Source organism: Phyllostomus hastatus, unplaced genomic scaffold (assembly GCF_019186645.2).
Source record: "Phyllostomus hastatus isolate PE091 unplaced genomic scaffold, TTU_PhHast_1.1 phas_scaffold_345, whole genome shotgun sequence".
In the NCBI taxonomy this organism is placed as follows: domain Eukaryota; kingdom Metazoa; phylum Chordata; class Mammalia; order Chiroptera; family Phyllostomidae; genus Phyllostomus; species Phyllostomus hastatus.
The window spans coordinates 27,365,549-27,381,496 of NW_025334024.1; the positions used below are offsets into that span (position 1 = coordinate 27,365,549).

The window sequence follows — 15,948 nt, forward strand, 5'->3', positions numbered from 1 at the left end:
GAAAATAAATTGTTTTTATGAAAACAGAGAGACCGTTTGATAAACACGCTGTCTCTGGAAATTGTTCCTGCAAAAGAGGCCATTCTTTCACTATACAAGGAATAGAATATATTTCAGAAAACAGGCAGGACCACGGTGGAGGATTTCCGTGAACACAGGATATTTTTTGTAAGGCCGGGTGTAAACATGCTGAAAATCGCACACCTCCTAACTGCATCGAGCGCACTGGTTTTTAAAAGGGCTTTATTGCAGAGCCACTTAGGTCAGAAGCGAATACTTGCTGCGCTTCATACTTTTGGGAGTGAGTTCTCAGCTCAGTACTTTTTTGCTACTAGGGTTTTGGGGGGTTACCATTTCACAATTATTATATATCTGTCCAAACCGAAGGGCGTGTCTGTTCTTAGTAAAAGTAAGAGTCACCTGGGACAATGATTCATTTTTTAAAATATTTTATTTATTTATTTATAGAGACAGGAAGGGAGGGAGAAAGAGAGAGAGAAAGAGACACATCAATGTGTGGTTGCTTCTCATGTGGCCCCCACCGGGGACCTGGCCTGCAACCCAGGCATGTACCATGACTGGGAATCGAACCTGCGATGCTTTGGTTCGAAGCTCGCACTCAACCCACTGAGCTATGCCAGCCAGAGCATGATTCATTTTTCTAGAGCTTTACTTGTGCCTGGCAGCACGAGACCGATATGGCCAAGATGAGTGGTAGTAATACGATTCGATATTACTACTACTCCTCATTCGACCTCTTGCACACAACTGACTATATATTTATTACCATGTACGGAATGTTCGCCTATTTCCTCCCCCCTACTTGCTCATGTTTCTGCATTTTCTCGCCTAAGTCAAGATATCAGAATAGTCCCCATGTCCAGACCACAAAAATTTGCATCTGTTGAAATAAAAACTAACCATGACAATGCTCAGGGACTTCCCCCCCGCCCCCCGCCCCACTGTAATTGCCGTGTGGAACTCCCCCGGTGATCAGTTTTCGGACCCGCGCTGGAGACTTGTAATGAGGGCCCTGGGGTCAGAATGCTTCCTCCGTAGCACGTCTACACTGACTGTTGTGAGAGCCTCGTAGGGCCTGATTTGATGTTATCTGCATGTGACCAAGACCGTGAACGTGCAGGGGCAATCCTCTGGTGCGGAACTCTCGTGAGTTTCACGGAGACGAGCCGGGCAGAAGATACGAAGGACCCGAGCCGGAGGGAAGGGCCAGGCTGTATGACCCGGAGCCACATTCAGAGACAAAACCAAACCCGAGACGTTTCACCAACATCACGCATTAGCTGTTACTATGGGAATAGAGGAGAAGAAACTTGAGACTCTCTGGCCTTGTTAATTTCCATTTGGAGTTGCTGTTAATTTGGCTACATTACGCACTGCAAAGGAGGATCATAACATTTGGATAGGACTTTTCATCACCAAAACTCAAGAATATTAAACCGTGTCTGATGCTTAATAGTATCCTCCCCTCGTCTGGGAGAGCAGGACACTGGGGAGTGGAAGCGGGGGACCCAGGAAGATCTATGGTAGTTTTACCATCGGCAGTTTCAGTGGAGTCCTCATGGGGACTTTCTTGTTTAACGTGCAGCCAAAGTAAAGAAATGAAGTTTTCAGAGTTTTGTCGAGATGTAATATAATTTCCCCATTACAACGTGTGAATTTTTCCCTCATTTTTTTTTTTACAGATTCTTGAATGACACTATCAACTAGAAACAACTAACTAATCAGACAGAGTTTTGACCCAAATCATAGAAAAACCCTACAGTTTTCTAGTGCCCAGCAGTTGTATTTTGGCTGCACGACTGATTCTTGTCCGGCTTTTCTAGAATAGTAGCCGTTAGCACTGCTCTGCATAAATTATACGTATGTTCAAGACATGTTCCTGGAGACGTTTCTTGAAATTCAAAGCTAACTTAGTACAAAGGAAACCTCTGTTTATGGCATTTCTGAAACAAAATTACTGACAGACTGAAAAAGGTGACACCCTGAAGATGACAGCGTGACGGCTACAATCGCATTACATTTTTACGAGCGTCGTTCTATAGTTTTCAGTGGATGGTCGTCGCAGCCACCGGAACTCTCAAAACTAGGTGGCACGCTGAATGAAGGGTTTAATCAGGTTAGCCCTAAATGAAACAACACTTGATTTGAGTTTGAACTCGCACAAGGATCTAGAACAGCGGAATGCAGAAGGCCCCCTGCACCCCGCCCCCACCCCCCATTTGTTCGTGCACATCGGAATCTGGGGTCCTGGGTTCCCGCTTCTGGACTCTCACCTTAACCAGGTTCCCTGGGAAAGAAACTCATTCCGCTTTGAAACCATTGCGTCTCCCCCTCCTCCTTTCCCATCTGTCCTTCCTTAAGTGAATATGTATTCATTGCAGAAGGTTCTTAGGATACAGCGGTGCTCCAGGTGGAGCCTGGAACTGCAGGTGCCGCCCGCTCCCTAGAACTGTCTTTCACACATACCTGGCCTCCTGAGCTCTTGTGTGGATGTGAATTTGTTTACCAGGGTTGTTTCTCTCCAGAGCACGGCAGAGTCGGGACGGGATCTCCGGGCGAGTGCACAGGACAGGGCCTGTGCACGTGGGTGCGTGTGTGTATGTAGTGTCCGGTCCATAGTCTCTGTTGGGGATGTCCCATGTATGTCATCTGGGGTTCCCTTCTCCTTCACAGGTGCCCGAAACAGTCCCTGGCACACAGCAGTCACCCCAAAATAGCTGCCGGGCGCCTGGGGACCCCACTGTGGGCAGAATCAGGCAGTCTTCCCGAATGACCTGTTTCTGTTCTGGTAATGCGTGCATTCTAAGGGCCTCAACAGATGTCTCTTTAGACAAAGTGCATTTTCCTTTTCCCCCCTCTCCTGGTATTCAAGACCTACAGTCTGATTTCCCCTAAATCGTCATCATCATAAAATATTCACTGATGGAAATGGTTTCTTCCCAAAGGCACTTGCATCTGAACGGGGAGGGGGATTTGCAGGGGAAGGGTTGCCCCAACACAATGACCGAGAGATAGTACGGGATACGACCCGCTGTCCCCAAGTCCTGGGGTCCCCTGGGAATGTCGACTCAGTTTCTAGGCTCCACAGCACAGTGTTCCCGGCACACGGCTAAGCCCACGTGCAGTTCCCCATCCCGCAGCTACGAGGGTCCCACCGCGAGCACTTGTGTTCCTGGTCCTCCCGGCCTGATTGCAACGACAGGCTGGCTTCTCTGTAACTCTGATCATCCTTTCCTTCCTCCTCCGTAATCAGGCTCAGACTGCTGCAGACGCCGGACAGGCCGCGCAGGTGAGGAATGTAGGTGTGCCAGGAAAAAAAAAACTCTGCTCCCTAGTCTTTGGGGCTCCTTTTAATACTCTGGGAAAATAACGAATTTCTTTTGTGGCGCTTCAGACCAGCAGGCTGCTCCTCTCCTGTGGCCAGATGCTGCACTCCACACCATTGTTAAATACTAATAGTGAAACTTAAAAGATGTTCTCTTGCGAGACAACAGGTGGCCACTGCAACCTCCAGCTCTGATTGGCGGAGAGACCGCAGGCGTGCCCAGTGGCCCAGAGAAAGGGCCTCCACTTGTGCGTTTCAAGAACCCGCTCAATGGGGTGTTGTCCTGATAATATCTCAGCTCACTGCCAATTTGTGGAACCCGCTGGGCCATTAGGGAGCGCCGCTGGGTTGTCAGCGTTGTTACATGGAGACTCGGGAGGGGAGACCAAAGCTCTTTTGGGGGTGGGGGGGGTCGGTGTCCACCCCGAGACAATGTGAGCAGTTGTTGCGTTCCTGGGCACACGCTGCTGTCTCCTGCAGTTTGCAGGCGTGCATTTCTGCTACGAGGAGAGCAAATACACACAAACTTTCACCTGATTGAAGTTTATTTTCCTTGCTTGGTTCCAGAAAGATGATATTGGGCCAAGGTACACACACAGGTGTCGCCGAGCCCAAGTGACCACTTTGGGGAACAGAAGCCATGAGAAGCCCCCAGGAGGTCTGACGAAGTTCGGGCCCTGGGCCGGCCGGGGGCCATCCCGGGAGGAAGTGGCGGTGGGTGTCAGCTGAACAGTTTTGTAAATGTCACCCTTTGGGTGCAAGCACTTCCTAAATTACCACATTGGGGAAGGGCTGGTTTTGTGGGGGGGACACTTTATTCTTACCCCTTCAGCCCTTCTGACTGGTCAAATAATTGAAATGACACACAGAAGATTAGCAGGAGAAAGTAAACTGTTAATACGTGTGCATGGGGAATTCACATAAGCATTAAAAACCCCAGGGACAGTGAGGCAACATCGGGTATATACGGCATTTTGGACAAAGGAGGGGGAGAGAGTCAAACACTCGGTAAGTTCTTGCAGAGCCACCCAGAGACAATGGGACACAAGGACAGATTTGTTGCTCGGGTCCTCCCAATCCGCCACACTGAATTCATGTGTCCTAAGGTGACTGTGCTCCAGTTCCACCCCTGAAGCATTCTCCACCCCCCCCCCCCCCCATCTAAATCTCTTCAGGCAGGTAGTAGGCGGGAGATAAAAAGCACGCTTCCTGAGTTTGTTGGGCTTTAATTGTTTTCAGTTCAAAAGAGTCTGCACTTTCCCAGGACAGGGCAAATCTCCAAACCTCTCCTTGATGTTCCGAACTAGTGTGGAAGCCCCTTCCTCCGCCAAGGCTGGGGGCCGGGCTCTCGAGTGAAGCCGAAACAATCAGTGCGGGTGGGGGGAGATCAAGCTTACAGAAACAGAAAGAAATGGAGAGGGGGTCCGTGAGTGCAGCGGGAAGAAGTTAACCACCCGGAACCTTCTAGGAAAATGGGGACATTTTCTCAGAGCAGGGGACGATCCGCCTAGATCCAGTTACGCAAATGCTTTCCTAATGCAAACAAGAGCAAAGAGAACACGGAGGGAAACGACACGAGGATTAACCCGGGAAGCCTCAGGTCTGCCTACCTGTGAAAGGTCAGGCCCCGACACCCCACCACAGGTGCAGGTGGGGTCCCGGCTGCGGGGAGATACGCGTGCAGGTTGGCTGCCGGGTTGGGTGCCTCCAAAAGCAGGGGGCATGAGTGGGGCTAGGCAGGGGGTAGGGTAGGGGAAACCGGGGACGGGCGCCCGTGAGGAGGAAATGGGGGCGAGGAGAGGGAAATGACAGAAGGGTGGGACGGAAGCGGATAGCTTGTGGCTGCGGAGGGCAGGAGCTGGGGTCCGAGAGAAGAGGTGGTCGCCAAGGCGGGGGAGGGCCACACCGGGCCCCGGGCTGGCCACGGCCGCAGCGGCCGGGGGAAGTAGGGAGCGAGGAGAGCGCTCCAAGCCAGCGGGGACAAAGAGGACCGGAGCGGGAAGAGGGGCGAGGTGGGAAAAGCAGGGGCCCCGAAGAGGGGGAGGCCGAGGCGCGGGCCACGGGGAAGGCGCGAGCTGCGCGAGGCGCGGGGTGAGCGCAGAGGGGCCGCGCGGGGAAGGGCCGGGCGGGGCGGGGCGGGCGCGCCCGGAGGCGGTCCGGGCCGGGGAGCGCACCGGCGGGGCAGGCGGCGCGCCAGCTGCCCGCGGTGGGAGGGGCGGAGCGGCGGCGGAGGCAGGAGGGGGAGAAGGAGGGGAGGGGCCGGGCCCCTTGTCTCCGCGGCTCCTCTCCTCAGTCCGCCCGGGGAGGAGGAGGAGGAGCGGGGCCAGCCGCCGCCGCCGCTGTCCCAGCCTCGGCCGGCGCACCTGAGCTCTCCGCGCCGCCCCGGGCCCGTGCGCCGCGCCCCGCGCCCCCGCGCCGCGCCCCGCGCCCTAGGCGCCCGGCCCGCGCGCAGCGCTGCCTCGGTGTCCCGGCGGGGCGCGTCCCCTGGGCCGCCTCCCGCTCTCCCGCGGCTCGCGTGGCCGCGCCTTTGTGTGCTGCGGCCGCGGCTCCCGGACTCCTAGGGATCCGATTGCGGCGCTCCTCGGGCCCCGAGTCCTGCGCGCCGCCCCCCGGACAACCCCGACCGGGCGCCCCTGACGGTGGATCTAGCGGCTTCGAGGAGGCGGGCACCCGCCCCGGCGAGCCCCAGCCTCGGCCCCCGGCCCCGGGCCCGGCTCCGGCATGGATATGAGGTTCTACCCCGCGGCGGCGGGGGACCCCGCCGGCCTGGACTTCGCGCAGTGCCTGGGGTACTACAGCTACAGCAAGGTGACCGGCCCGGGCCCGGGCGGGGGGGGGGCGGCGCGGCGTGGGCCACCTCCCATCCCGGGCGCGCCCCGCGCTCCAGCCTACCGCCCGCTGCACTTTCTTTCCCCTCTTTCCTCCCCTCGCCACTCCTTTCCCTTCGCTGCTTCGTCTCGGTCCAACTCGGCCCCTTCTCCTCCTGCCCCCTGCCACCCCCGCCCGCCTTTTCCCCTTTTTGTCCCTCTGCCGGCGCTCCCCTCTCTCTACCCCTGTCCTCCGCCTCTCCTCCCACTGCCCCCCCCCCCACACCCCGCAACCCGCCGACTCTCCTTTCCTGCCCCAAAGAAGCGAGGAGCAGCCGGAGACTGAAAGGGGCACTTGCGTGTGATTCTTTGTTGTTGTTATTAGTAAACACGATCTTACCCCCTTGGGGGGGGGCGGTGCGCGGGAGACCCTGATCCTAGCGGGGGGCTAACCTCACCGCCCCACTCCCAGTCCGTTCACCTCCCCCCTGCGCTACGGGGGCTGGACCCCGGGCCGCTGAGGGAAGGAAAAAGAACAAACTTTTGAGCGTGCCCTGGATGGGGGGCGGGGGTGGTGAGTGGTGGGACCCCCGCAGGTGGCTTTCGCTACCCTCTTGTAGGGCGCGTGGGGCCACGGAACGGAGGTGCCCACTCCTCTGTTAGCATTAGTCGCTTCTCATCTTTAATTTTTTTTTTGGGGGAGGGGTAAATTTAGCTTTTGGGGGAGATTCGGAGACCTGCACGCCACGCCCTAGGGTACCCCACCTTCCCCAGCGCAACTTCCAGGACCGAACGTTTCTGGTGGCCGAAGGCGGATCTCGGAGGGTGGCGGGCCGGCGCAGCTCCGAGGGGCGAGTCGGTGCGGGAGCCGCAGCCCTCCGGCCCGGGCGGCGCAGCCTTGTGGTCTCCGTCCTTGCCGGTGCCCGCAGGGCTGAGCTTTGGAGGGAACAGCACCCCGAGGGCGATCTTCAGAGAAAGGACTGTGCCCCGGCTGGCTGGTGCCTTTTGAATGTGGTTTTTCTTTCTCCTCCTCCCCCCCCTTGCTCCTCCCTTCTCCCCTCTTTTCCTTTCAAATCGTAGTTTGTTTATGATCGCTGGGATAACAGAGGAGGAAACCAGGAGCCTGCCCAAAGGAAGGTGCTACACAAAACTAGGGAATAAATGGCAGGAAGAGGAGGAATTGTCTGGCGAGTGAGGAGCAGCTTGCTGTGCCCCCTGCCTGTTCGAGCCTCGTGTCCCTGTCTGTTTATTTCTACTCCGTGCCCAACTCCGGTGCTGAAGTTTGGGCAGACCTTTGGGGGTCTCCCCCCGCGCCCCCCCCCCCGAGTCATCGGTGCCCCTTGCCTGGCACCGAGGGGCCTTCCTGCAAGTGTGGAAAGAAGGGACACTACTCGAATGTGTTTGAACCCGCCGGTGGTGGGGGCGTTCATGCTCTCCAAATTCCGAGAGTGATACACGCTCAACACAGAGAAGCCAGAGAAGGCCTTGTCGCCAGAGTTGAGGTTGAGCGTCCTCTGACGTCGGATCGACTCGGGTTATTAAATGCTTTTCAAAAGTCCCTCATGTCTGCTGAGTTAGGGACTCGGGCAGCCTAATTAAGTATGTAGCGTTGCTGAGACTGCCCCTAATTGTTCCAGTGCGGTATTATTTACCTCCCTACATGGGGGCCTGTACGCAGGCGAGCCTTGTGGAAGCGGGCAGGCTCTTATTTTTGGAAGCCATTACCTTGCCTGATGTACCTCCTCTCTCTGATTTAAGATCAGCCACACTCAAATGACGCCCAAATAGAAGCCTTTTGTACCGATCCAGTCCCCAAGGTGTGTGGCAAATCCCTGTGTTGCCTGGGATCCCAAGGGCACTTCAAGGGACCAGAGGAGAGTGTGGGTGTTTTCCCTGTGTCCCTTTCCATTTTTTTGAGAAAGGCTATTTTGAGTCCATTTAAAACTCAGACCATGTATTTCAGGGAAAGCTTGAAGACAGACATTATTTATTGAGATGCATGTTTAACTTCAGGGGTTTGGGGGGGGCGGTGCACGTTAGTTTACTATCATATTTTCTCAATGCAGCTGTGTGCCCGAAATAACTTGGTTTCTTGGTAATTCAGCATTCTGGTCGGCATCAGCGCTGTGTGTACCCAACTCAGGAAAGGTAGCCTCAGTGCTCAGTATTGGCAGAAATCAAATTGCACTTATTTTAGGGGATGTTTGCCTGTACTCCCTTGAAAGTAAAAGAAAAAAAAAACAAGAACCTTTCAACCGAGCCGCAAAACTATATTTTCCTACTTTTCATTGCACGAGCGAAAAACCCAGTTTTACTCCTTGTAATTTTTCTTTATAGGGAGAATGGAGTAGAAGAGGAAGTATTAAGTTTATGGGTATAAAACAGCAAGTGCTAATTAAAGGTTTATAGCGTTTGTTTCACAGCTAGCCAGCGCGTCTGACGTGGTGCTGTTCAGTGTGGGTTCCTACTGAAAATGTAGGAACTGGCTTACAAAGCCACGCATTTATTTTATGTGGAAACACCTGTAATCGTTAATCTCTGGAGACTTCACTGGGACGACCTGTATTATCTTTCTGGATGGGAAACGATGGATTTTGAAGACAGCAGGTTTCGGCCCTTTCTTGTTTTAATGACCATCTGGGGAACTTTAGGAGGAACGCGGAACCCTCCGCTGCAGGCTTAACAAGTGAAAAGTTAGCGCTTACCTTTAAATTTATTTACAAACCGTGAATAATAGGGTTTCATTCATCTCCCTCTTTAACAAATGAGCCGCCTCCTTTGTATAAATTATTTGCGTGTGTATTATCTTCACATTCTGTGAGTATATGGATCCTTTCTAAATGTCAGTGGGCATGAAAGTGTACTCTGTCTATGGAGAAAGGATGAAAGAGTTGGGAGGGTTCAAAAGTCCTTGCAAGTAGCAAAATAACTTCAAATAAAATATAGCCAGGATCATTAAAATCAGTTAATAATTCATGAACCCGCCACTGATGTATAAACTTAAAGTCATCTCTGTTTTCGAAGGGCTAATTTCCATTTTATTTTCAAGTGGAAAAAATCTGTTTGTACAGTTCTTTTTTCTGAGGTGGCCAACAAATTAAACTCACACACACTCACGCACACACATGCACACTTACGTATATTTTACAGAAAGGCCTCGTGTTACTCAAGTGAATTGCTGACCCATTATCCATATATCTGGAATTTTTCTTTCCCTGAGTTCAATTTGTCTTTTTTTCTTTCTTTACAAGTAAGGAGGTAATGTGCAGCCTATCTATCAATTGGTGTGTAATTGTCAGAGGTCTGCCCCCCCAAAATGAACTATTGCATTTAATGTGGGTATAAGGTGAAGTTACAGAGTGGGTTAATGATGAACTTGGACTACATACTAGTTGCTAGCTTTTCCTGCATATTCTTGGGGTTCCCTCCTCTTTCAAAATATGGCTATTAACTTCTTACCCTATGTAGAATAGTCCTGTGTCATCTTTACCCATCAGCCCCCAGCCGTGCTTTCTGATTATTATGTGTGGTATTGATCACTCTGCTTAACTAAGATGTTCTGATGGGAGGGTGTTAGCTTTATCTCATTGGGCCTCTCCATCTTGGTCAGCTTCAAGGGTAAGAGGGCCTGAAAGGTAATTTGTCATTTGTCCATCTTCTTGGAGACTCTGGTTCAAATTGAGACCATATTGAGAAGGGGATTTGATCGAAACTCTTGTTAGGTTTGATGCCCTGTGAACTTGACATATGAGAATGAATGGTTTCATTTCTAGGGTCTAGAGTACGGGGGTGTTGACTCTTGAGAGCAGATGAGAGAGAGTTTTCGCTATTTTCCCATGTCAGGTCTTCAAAGAAGAGATGGAAGCACGTTGTGAAAGAGAAATAAGATTATTCTAAGGACTGGAGACCAGGGGTCATTAACTCAAACGTCTGGGGGAACAGCCAGTTACCCTCCATGGACAGAGAGTCTGTGGGCCAGGGATAACCTGCCCCATTTACTGGGTAGCCTTGTCCAGAGTAGTAGGTTCTTGCTTGCCACGCGAACATTTGGTCCCAGGTTCTCCACATTTTGAAATTATGTTGTCAAGAGAATGCTAGTCTGGATTTTCATGTGAAGTATTCTGACTTTTAAATGTTGTCAGGAAATCAACAATGAAAGCTGTTACGTTTGACCCCCCAAATATGCCTGTGTACTGCTTCTTCGCCACTGTGTCTTAGACAAATTCGTGTGCGGACAGGGTTCGGAATCACTCCTTTGGCGAGTCTTTTCTGGTTTATGTCCAGCTGCAAGGACAGTTCCAGCTCCGTGTCCTGCTGGGTGGACACTTCAGTCAAATGAGCGGAGGAAGTAGAATCTAACTGCTCCCAACGTAGTTCTAGCCCGGTCATTTGGATTCTGTCATTGGTGAATTGCATGGTCTGAAGTCCACGGAGAACTTCTAGATCAGGGGTTGGCGTACCCCAGCCCGCGGGTCACATCCGGCCTGCCACCTGCTCTCGTGTGGTCTGTGGGTGAAGAACAGTTTTTACATTTTTAAGTGGTCGAAAGAAGCCCAAAGAAGACTAATATTTTATGACGGCGAAACTCACACTCATGTCCACAAATAAAGTTTTATTGGAACACGGCCCCACTCGTTTGTTTACGTGTGCCTGTGGTTGCTGTCATGACAGGGGAGCAGAGCTGAGCGGTGGTGTTGGATGGCACAGCCAACAAAGCCTAGCACATCCAGTGTTGGCCTCTGCCCAGGAGAAGTTCACAGAGCCCCGTTCTAGATCATCAGAGCCCTGGCTGAGCTAGCTGTCTTTGTTCCAAGCCTCGAAGTAGCAAGAAAATCTAGTGAACAAGAAAGAGTAACTGGGAAGATGACTGTCTCAGAGAATGTTTTTCAAAAATGCTCCCAGAACAGTGGGTTCCCAGCCCTGGCTGTTCACGAGCCGTGGCTGAGTGGGAGGGAACTCCTTACAAAGACACTCATGCCTGGCCCTTGCCTCTCCTCAGACCAGTTCAGTAAGAAGACTCTTTGGAAACGGGCCTAGGGGGTTTTAAAAGCTGTCCAGGTGATGGCAGTGGGCAGCCCTGGTGGAGACGCTCCATTGAGCTTGAGGACCCTGCTCTGTAGGCATCGGCCTCCAGGAGCTGGAGGACGGGTAGAGAAGTTTGTGATTGGCTGGAACGAAGACAAGACCTACCTCGGGGAAGTTGGTTCCCGGTTGGCGCTTGCCCTTTTTCCGACCTTGGGGGGCGAGGGTTTCACGTACTGTTGATGTCCTCGACCTCGTATCAGACATCAGAATCACATTCCGCATTTACTGCGACGTGGTGCCGTATCAGAGTCGATCCATTGCATTTTGCAGACATTTAATTAAGCCTCTGTTAATTTTAATTTTGTAGCATGTGTGTATGTTGTGTGGCCAGTTAATTTTTTCCCTTACATTTTAAACATTTTTATAGGTCCTTGAGAAGCGTGTAGTTCTAAGTGTCTGGCTTACAGGGACTAACGGGTAGACTATTCCGGCTCTCACTCCCTGGAGGGCTACCGACTCCCCGTGTGGCCACCCGGGACAGGGGCGTGTTAATGAAAGTCCCGTGCTCAGTAGAGGCACACCTGCAGTTAGCCACAGAAAGGTGACTGTCGTCATTTTAGATGCAGTCAGGGCATGCATGTGGCTACCACCTTCAGAGAATGGTTAGGTATTTTAAGAACTAACTGCTTCAGGTCACAAACTGTCAGGGGGATGCTGAATCCTCCAGAGGACTTGTTTAATCTACCCAGTATTTTAAAATATTCAATTAGTCATCTTCACCTAAAAATCTTTGCATACAGATCTAGATTTCCAGCTCTTCTTTGCAAAAACTCAGAAATCCGGCAGTAGGGGACCAGCACCTTCACACGGCAACGCCGGCTCATTGCCCGTCAGTTGGCCACGCCCTTCCCTCGGGGGTCCTCTCCACTCCCTGTGTTTCTGGGGTCCCTGGAGGCTTCGGGGTTGAAAACTGATGAAGAAGAGGCAAAAGTGAATGAACAGCCAGTGATGCTCAAACCCAGTGAAATGAAATCGCCGTCGTTGGAGAGAGACAGACCAAGTGTCCCTGGTGGGATGTAGGGAGGTGGAGGAAGCAGAAAACAGTAACTTGGGACCACAGGACAGCAGTGTTTCTCAAACCCGAACACGCACAAGAATCACCCGGAGAGCTTTCTGTGGGGCCGAGTGTTGGCCCTTACCCCTCGAGGAGATTGTGTCGTGGGTGTGGCGTGGGGTTCCCAGGTGACGCTGATGCTGGCCCGTGAGCAGCATGGCGCAGGGGCCTGTGGTGGCAAGGTAGGGAGTTTGTCCTCGGTAAGTTTGTCAGTGAGAATGCTTTGGGCTGCAGGTAACAGCTCTCAACAGAGTGGCATGAACGCTAAGAAAACTTGTTCGACAGAGAAGTTCTGCAGGCAGTGTCGGGCTGTTTTGGATGGTTCAGCCATGTCTTCATTGACCCTCTTTCTTTTCTTTTTGTTTTATTCTGCCATTCTTGGTGTTCCTGCTGTGTCCTCATGGCCACAAGTTGGCTGCTGTGGCTGAGGCATCATCCTTACATGATGGCATGCCACACGGGGAGCAAGGGAGTGATGGGGGGTGGACTGATAGCAAAAAACCACGTTCTTCTCTGTACCTCTCTTACCAAGAAGAACAAGCTTTCCTGGGAACAGCTCTGCTGTACATTTACATTGTATTGATCACAAATGAATCACGTGTTCACCCTAGGCCGATTGTTGACGAAGCAGAAGGAGATTGCTGTGACTGGCTTAGACCAATCCCGTGTCACCTGGGGCGGGGCACAGTGTCCCGTGAGCCTACTTGGTGTTAGGCTCTGTTAACCAGGAAGAAGACTGTTGGAAGGAAACTAACAGTGTCTACTATGGAGCGCATTTGCAGAATCTTGAGTGGGCAGTGGGTTGGTTGGAGTTGCACTTTGTGAACATGGATGAACTAGATTACTGTAGTCATACAAGAGGTGGGAGGGACCAGGGAGGACGCCATTGCCCCACGGAACTAGAGGTGTGAGAAGGATTCGAACCAAGGAGGTGTGAGTGTGGGGGTGAAGGAGAGGAAGGCGCTGAGCAGGGCATCTTCGTAAGATAGGAAGGGAGCAAGAGGAGGCAGAGACGGCTCTGGGTGTTTGAACTTGGGCTCCGGATGCACGCTAGGACAGTGAACAGAAGCAGAGCAGTCAGAGCAGAAGCTGGTTTGGAAGGAAAGATGGAGGTGACTTTGGATATTTTGGTGGGATATCCCCACAGAGGCATCAAGCAGGCACTCGGAACAGTGCGCCGTCACTCAAGAGAGCTCGGGGCTGAAGAGCCAATGTTGAGTCTGCCTGCGTGCGGTCATGTGATGGAAATGGACGTGACTGCTCCAGCAGTGAGGAGACAGGCGTTGCAAAGGACATAGCTTTGGACTTGTGGGTTGGTTGGTTGCTGGTTCAGCTTCCCAGTTAGAGAGGAAGTCATGTGTGGGACTCAAAACTTTTGAAACCCTAGTGTATGGTTATACACAAAGAGGTGTGTGTGTATTTGCATGATGACATATCCTTTCTGTCTTAATAGTTATTCCCAAAAAAGATTCTTAAATGGTTGTTATTCAGTGGGGATGATGCACAATTTACAATAACATAATTTAAACCCTATCAGCCATTTATGAATTAAAACTTTATGGGGTTTTTTGCTTATGTAAGATGTGCACTTTCTCATTGGATTTTATGACGTCAAGTATGTTAATGATGTCAAGTATCTTGGAGAACCTGTTTTGAGCGTGGTTTATAAGGAAGGCCAGTTTTTACCAAGTACACTTATAAACAAACAAAAGAACAATTTGAAGGTGGAGTCACCTCTTTCCAAAAAACGAGAACACACGCATATGTACACGTCCACAACCCTGTTAAAAATACGAGTAGAAGCTTTACTTGAGGTCCTCATGAGCTTCTAACAGGCTTAATTTTCTCCCTTGGTGGTGGGTCATTTTGCTCCTTGGTTTCCTAGGTTTGCACCCCGAATCCCTTCCTCGTGGAGGCCATGTTCCCTTGCATAGTGCCATGCTTGTGTGAAGCATACCAGTCCTTCTGGTAGTGCTTCTACCAGAGTAGCAGGGTAGTGCTTCTACCTAGCAGTGCATCTCAGTTTAACTTTGTTTGTAAAGGAATAATTTGAATGTCTTGATAATCCATGAGTTAAACAAATTGGCCAGTATCAAGAAGTATTTGAGTTGCACTCTAAGCATCTATTTAAAATATACAAGTTCCTTCTTTTGGGGGAGATAGATTTCAAGCTGGGCCATTCTATTCCAAAGGGGGCAAGTTGAAAATGGCGTTTTCTACATTGACCAAATTGTTTATATAGAGAAATTATATTAAATACAGCGGTGGGAGCAAGATTTTTGGTATTTTAAATTGATGTAGTAGAAGTCACTGTACCATACTGAGGGATTTTCTCAGCAGTTTCTCTAGCTGATTTGTAATGAGCAAGGGATTTTGAGGCACTGTGGGGTAATCAGTGTTTTACCCTTTCCTCTCAAAATCTTCTACATATAAGAAGGAGAAGTCCCAAATGCTGACCTGACTCAATAACTTTTATGAAATATGTAGAACTGGTTGGAAGTTGATTTTCTTGAAAAAAATCATGAGTTAAATCTAGGACTATCGAGCACTTCAGAAGCATACCTTCTAGATCTGTTTCGCTGCTCCTTTATGCCTGCGTCACGAGTGAGAAAAAAAGTCCATTTCAACTGTGAAATGAAGTGGGGCTTGACAGTCTCCAAGATTTCCGAGGATTTGAGTTGTGCACGCTGCTGCTGCTTTGGGCAAACCAGAAAGGGCCCGTGCCCATTTGATGCAGAGATCATAACTATTATTTATTAAGTATGTATTAGGAATGCACTTGTTAGGGACTCAGTTAAATGTGGTCTGCCTTCAAGAAGCCCCTTGTTTGTTAGGGGAGCGAATGTGCTTCTGTAAATGTCCATGAAACGTGTGTGTGCACATGTGTGTGAATGTGTGTTCATAAGGGCGATACTCTAGGCTGAAGCTATTGGTCGGTGCTGGTGAACATGCTCCAGGAGCAGGTTGGATGAGGGAGAAGGTTCCCAGGGGATGGTGTGACCTGGCGAATGAGCTCACAGAGGCTGTCAGGCTTGGGGCGGACAAGGGGGACAAGTGGGGTCACGTGGTGGGAGATGGGGCTGGTTGAGACCAGATTGTGGAGGCACTGGAATGCCTGGTGACATACCTGGGGTTTTATTTAGTAGATGCTAGTAAATTGTGTGTGTGTGTGGGGGGGTACATTTGCATGCATAGGTGTAGTTGTGTACAGACATAGATGTTGACAGTTTGAATGGGGGGGCAGTTAGCTAATGAGAAGATGTTTTCAAGACAGCACCTGAGAACGTTCGGGGGAGAGATTAAAGAGGCACAGAGAGAGGGTGGAGTGATGGACAGGGCGGTTGTTGGTCTTGGAATGAGGCTGTAGATAAAGGGGCATCAGCCTTGGAAGAAAAGCTGGCTGACCCTTCTTTGAGATGGCTGGGAAGAAGGAGAACATGGGACAAGGGGGGGAAGGAAGCAGGGAGGGAAGGAGAGATGGATGACTGTGAGTAGAGAGAACGGGTGTGGAAGTCGATTGACCAAACCCAAGGTCCGTCTTTGCCTGCTTCTGCCTCATTCCTCGCCACTGCCCTCCTCCCCCTGCTTCGGTGTCTCACCGCCCAGCCTGCACCCCCACCCTTCTGCTCTTGCTCTTCCCTCTGTCGGGGTCCCCT

The 15,948-nt window shown here is 51.2% G+C and overlaps 1 protein-coding gene across 6 annotated transcripts in view; it reads left to right on the plus strand.

The window, feature by feature from the left end:
- The first annotated feature begins 4,715 nt into the window (after nt 1–4,715).
- Nucleotides 4,716–15,948, plus strand: part of TOX3 (TOX high mobility group box family member 3) — a 102,827-nt gene continuing 91,594 nt past the window's right edge. For 2 of the 6 annotated variants that reach the window (XM_045818757.1, XM_045818758.1), the window contains exon 1: nt 4,716–4,990. In XM_045818757.1, the coding sequence (XP_045674713.1) occupies nt 4,883–4,990 (108 nt within the window). In that variant the 5' untranslated portion in view covers nt 4,716–4,882. Of the gene's footprint in view, nt 4,991–5,637; nt 6,155–15,948 lie in introns of those variants that run through there. The other 4 variants (XM_045818759.1, XM_045818760.1, XM_045818763.1 and 1 more) reach the window with 3 other exon arrangements.